The following is a 5556-nucleotide window of genomic DNA, read 5'->3' on the forward strand; positions in this document are numbered from 1 at the left end:
ACTATTGATTACAGGGGGATTTTTGTCACTTTTTTTATCCCATGGGGGTTTTTGGTGTTTAGTATTAATACAAGGGTTTTTTTTTGCATTTAACTCTATACAAGAGTATATTTACCCAACACACCTATAGTTAGTTGCGGGTTTCAACGTTAAAAAAAAAAGAAAAAAATCAGTTAAAAATATTTTCGGATATAATAAAAAGGACAACACCAAAACACTGAAGTTTATTGAAATGAAGCAAAACAACCGAACAACACATTGAAATCGAGTGTGAATTTAAACACTCGAAACTATGAGATATTTGTCTCTAACAAGTGAACCTCGGATTGGAAATACCAACCAACGGTGTAGCTTTTCTCAGGGCAGTCCCGAACGCCTCGGACATATCAAGTGTTTCGCCGTTTGGTATCTCCCAATCGAAAGAATGCAAAAGTGTAGCAAGTAAATACATTAGCATTCTCTAGGCGAACGGAATGCCGGCACATATCCTTCTCCCCGTTCCAAACGGGAGATAATGAAAACGATTACCTCTAAAATCACATTTACTATTTTCATCATCATGAAGAAATCTCTCCGGCTTGAATTCCAGTGGACTATCCCAAATCGAAGGATCTCTTTGGATCGATCGAACAATTATATAGACCATGGTTTTCCTCGGTATGGTGTACCCTCCCACGGTGGATGATTTGGATGGAGACCTCGGTATGGTGTACCCTCCCATATCCTATATACAGAATATTCCATAAACAAATCTTGTTAGTCAATAAAATCATTTTATTTTCTTCAGTACTCCTGTGTTATATCGAATTGCTGCAAAACTCCTTGTGTTTTAACTTATAAGTATTAGCAAACTATGATGTATTTTTTTAGCACATAACCCTCTAAATGGTGCGTTTTTAGGTGGTAGTTTGCTAATAAAATTGAAACGTATGAATGATATTGTTAAGATTTATAACATAAGGAGTTTTTTGGCAATTAAAGTGAACACATGAGTTACTAAATGCAATAAGTCCTTGCAGACTTATAAATAAAATTACCATCATTATGGCCTTGATTTGTGTATCATTGATTGATATGCGCGAATCTTCGTTCTTTTGAAGCGCCAACAGAATCTGGAGAAAATCTTTCTTGATTTCTCCGGAAGACGTCTTCTTTTTGTGTTCGGCAATAACAACGTCGAAGATCCTGTGGGAGGATTTCCGATAACTCTCCATCCGTTTCTTTACTCCTTGAATATCGAACCGGGCAAGAACCGGAATGTAATCGTAAATATTCGGTCTTCCCAATAGATTAATAAGCTTCGTGACCACGGAAAAGAACTCCTCCGCGATCGTATCCCCTTGTTCCGCCCCGAGCGTCTCACAGCTCCACAGCATGTTCAGTATGACATCAAGCTCGATTCGAAAAGTCAACTGACCGATTTTCACGGGCTTTCCTGCACCGGCTCCGATATGCCTGACGGCCTTTCTGACGACATCCCTACGGAGATTGTTGAACGCCTCTAGACTTGCGGTGCTCATAATTTCTCGAACGAATATTTTCCGCATTTTAGCCCAATGGGGATTCGTTTCCAAGAACACAATGTCGTTTCCACCAGAAGACACGACAAACGCCGTTGTCTCGATGTCCGAAAACGGTGTCCTGATTTCGGAGGACCTCTTTCGCGAGGGACGGTGAGCTGATCACAACGCATAGTTTGCTGCCGAGACGGAGCTTGAATATTGGGCCGTATTTGTGTCTCAATTCGGTTAGCTCGGTGAAGAAATCTTTGGCGAGAAACGGCAAATACCCGAGGATTGGTAGGGCGCGTGGGGGGGGGGCAAGGGAGGAGTTTTTTTTACTAGTGTGGAGGATTTGATGTACCATATAATGGAGATCAACAGAATTGACACTGAAGAAATTAAGGTTGCTACTACCATTTTTATTTTTATTTTTTTCTTTTTGGATACTTATTATATTGTTGAACTGGTTTCGTTGAATGAAATTTATACATGCATGTATGTGCATTTTTTTGGAGTAATTAACTCCACGCCAGGAACATGGCCAATCTTATAAAGCTTATAATATCTAATTAAATTTTAATTTAAAAAAATAATTGTTACGCCATCCTTTTCAATTCAATATTGTATTCGCGGACATGTATGCATGACTTTCGTTATGATCATTTTATATAATTTCTCATATATAATGCCAGATTATTAGGCGGACGAGAGTGGCGACGAAGTGGGTTAAATAAATGAAACATGGGGTAATTGCTAATTTATTTAGCACGAGAACTTATCCGACAATTAGACATTACACAGGGGTTGTTTTGAGTTCACTCGAATAAAAAGGGTTGTTTTGACATGTAAATTGTACAAAATTAGAAGGGTTTATTAGATATTTAACCATTTTCTGTTAACCTTTAATAGCTAAACTGAAAGCCGCTACATTGCACAAACCACAGGAACGTAAAAGGCCTAAATTGATATGACAAGGGTTTAAGTGCAACAAGTTGAAACCACAAAGAGCACGGCCTCTACCGGCCCTACACTGACTTCCCAACTGTTAATCAGCATACCAAAATTTGAATTATATCACAATTAAAAAATTATTTATCATCAAAGATTTATCGAGTAATAATTTTTTGTCGAAATCAAAACATTGGGATCGGCCTCTAGTAATTTTCATTCCTTGCATTCCTCACAAAAAAAAAAAAAAAAACCATTCCTTGCAAGGGACTTTTATCTAATTTTCCCGTTATTAAATCCCTAATTGTGTAGCTTGTGATCCATCTCGATGGTTATCCCGATGCTACATCGGATGAATTTTTATCGTTAATTTACACACACCTATGTTGGTATGTATATATACATACATGGTAATGATCTGTCCGATCTATTTTCACCCACTGCAGCATAGTATACATTCCGGCACTCTAAAAATTGACATTCGAAGATATTTTTGGATATATCAATCAAGAGACAATACCAAGATTATTGTAAATCAAGCAACTAACTCAACAACACATAGAACCGAGTCACTAAAGCAACAAAATATTACACCAAACTTTTGAATCAAAACTATATATATATATATATATATATATATATATATATATATATATATATATATATATATATAGAGAGAGAGAGAGAGAGAGAGAGAGAGAGAGAGAGGTTTAATTTGAACCATTCAACCTTGGATTAGGAATGCCAACCAATGGTGTAGCTTTCCTCAAGACAATCCCAAACGCCTCCGACATATCAAGTGTCGATTCACCCTTCGGTATTTCCCAATCGAAAGAATGCAAGAGCGACGCCAGCAAATGTGTCAGCATTCTCTCGGCAAGTGGAATGCCGGTGCATATCCTTCTCCCCGACCCAAACGGGAGATAGTGAAAATGATTCCCTCTAAAATCACATTTCCCACTTTCGCCATCAAGAAACCTCTCTGGCTTGAATTCCAATGGATTATCCCAAATCGACGGATCTCTTTGGATCGATCGGACGTTTATAAAGACCATGGTGTTCCTCGGTATGGTGTACCCTCCCACGGTGGAAGATTGCGATGGAGACCTCGGAATCAGGAGAGGTATTGCTGGATGTAAGCGCATTGTTTCTTTAACAACTGCTTCTAGATATTTCAATTTCGGGATGTGGGATTCTTCGACTGTGTTGTTCAATCCAACTATGTCGGATAATTCTTTATGCGCCTTGCTCATGACCGTCGGATGTAGCATGAGCTCGGCCATTGCCCACTCGACTGTTATCGCGCTCGTGTCGGTCCCACCGGCTACAATGTCATATAATTAATTTTTTTTCCATGACCAAATCTTGTTAGTCATCAATCGATAAATCATATTTATTAGAAATCTAAAAAATAAAACCAAAACAATAAAAAATAAAATAAAGAAGAACTAAATGTGCATCGCCCCTTATAAATTTCTCAGATTCGCACTTTCCCCCCTAAAAGTTAAAAAAGAGACGACCCCTTCCAAATATTTTTCCAATTGCACTTTGCCGCAAAAGTTCAATTTTCGATGGCAACATGCAACAAAATTAATATTTTAAAGAGGCATTGCAATAAAAATTATATTTTAAAGGGGTAGCGTACAACAAAAATAAAATTTTATATAAGAGCGGCGTGCAACAAAAATAAAATAAAAAATTATAAAGGCGCAACTTGCAGCCAAAGCACTCAATTCCGGTCAATAAATCATCGGAACACGGTTATCGGGGCAACATGCAAAAACAATTACACTTGGAAGGGGGTCCACTCACTTTCATATTTTTAAGGGGCAAAAGTGCAACAAATGGAAATAATAGGCAGCAAAATGCAATTTGTATAAATAAAAATTATATCTACATTAATTAATTACCATCATAATAGCCTTGATCTGTGTATGACTAATTGAAATGTGACCACAATCTTGGTTGTTTTGAAGCTCTAACAAGATTTGGAGAAAGTCTTTTTTCCCTTGTTTCTTGATTATTTCTCCACAAGACAACTTCTTTTCATGTTGTGCAATAACATCATCAAATATCCTGTCCACACATTTCACATAACCCTCCATCTCTCTCTTCACTCCCTGAAAATCGAACCGGGCGAGAACCGGAAAGAAATCGGAAACATTCAACTTCCCCAACAAATCAATAATCTTCGACACAACCGAAAAGAACTCCGCCGCAATAATTTCCCCTTTTACCCCTTCAATTGTCCCACCCCACAACATGTTCATAATTACGTCGAGTTCGGTCCGAAAAGTCAACTCGCCGATTTTGACCGGCTTCCCCGAGTGGGCCCGGACGTAGTCCACCGCCTTCCCGACAACGTTGGCGCGGAGTTCATTGGAAGCTTCGAGGCTAGCGGTGCTCATCATTTCTCGGACGAATACCTTACGCATTGTCGCCCATCGCGAGTTCGTCTCGGAAAAAACGACGTCGCTTGCGTTGTACGAGGCGGCGAGGTTCGCGACGGAGGCGTCACGGTTGGAGAAGACGGCGTCCTTGGTTCGGACGATTTCTTTGGCGAGTGAGGGTGAGTTGATCACGACGCAGAGTTTTCGGCCGAGGTTGAGTTTGAAGATCGGACCGAATTTGTGCCCTAACTCGGTTAGCTTGGGGAACAAGTTATTGCTTCTGCCGATAAACGGCAAATAACCGAGGATCGGAATGCCACGTGGACCTGGTGGCAAGGGAGGAGTTCTTTTCCCTAGTGAATATTTGATGTACCATAGAATTGAGAGTACTGAAAAAGTTGCTGCTACTACATGTATGAACTCATCCATTTTCTTTTTCTTTTTTATATCTTTTGTTCTTAGGCTATACTACTTCTTCAACTGAACTGGTGTTTGGTTGCATGGAATATATCAATCTTAAATATATAAGCTTCAACAAGGGTGAATTGCGTTTTGCACCCCAAAAATGGCACGGATTGGCGTTTTGCACCATTAAATTTTGAAATTGGCAAAATGCACCCTACAACTGTTTCTTATGACAGTTTAACCAAAGATTTGTTCGACCCTACACCCGGTGATAAACACCGGGTGGGTCTTCTGCTGCCACGTGTCTCTTT

General features: G+C 39.3%; 1 protein-coding gene and 1 pseudogene across 1 annotated transcript; both read right to left on the bottom strand.

The window, feature by feature from the left end:
- Positions 1-460: 460 nt before the first annotated feature.
- LOC105971585 (flavonoid 3'-monooxygenase-like) lies at positions 461-1547 on the bottom strand. Its single transcript, XM_012996438.1, has 2 exons — positions 1038-1547; positions 461-724 (listed from the first exon to the last, which is right to left on the bottom strand). The coding sequence occupies exons 1-2, from the start codon at positions 1545-1547 to the stop codon at positions 461-463; spliced, it is 774 nt and encodes a 257-aa protein (XP_012851892.1).
- Positions 1548-3160: 1613 nt separating this feature from the next.
- LOC105950290 (labd-13Z-ene-9,15,16-triol synthase, chloroplastic pseudogene) lies at positions 3161-5269 on the bottom strand (annotated as a pseudogene).
- Positions 5270-5556: the final 287 nt, after the last annotated feature.

The sequence above is a fragment of the Erythranthe guttata genome, chromosome 5, assembly GCF_056151865.1.
Source record: "Erythranthe guttata isolate IM_541 chromosome 5, IM_541, whole genome shotgun sequence".
Classification (NCBI taxonomy): Eukaryota; Viridiplantae; Streptophyta; class Magnoliopsida; order Lamiales; family Phrymaceae; genus Erythranthe; species Erythranthe guttata.

What these genes read in the sequence shown, in the direction of transcription:
- LOC105971585 (XM_012996438.1), bottom strand. Translation starts at nt 1,547, where the DNA reads ATGCGGAAAATATTCGTTCGAGAAATTATGAGCACCGCAAGTCTAGAG. An exon ending in AAATCAAGGCCATAATGATG is followed by an intron (nt 725 to 1,037) that starts GTAATTTTATTT and finishes TTCTGTATATAG; the next exon opens with GATATGGGAGGGTACACCAT.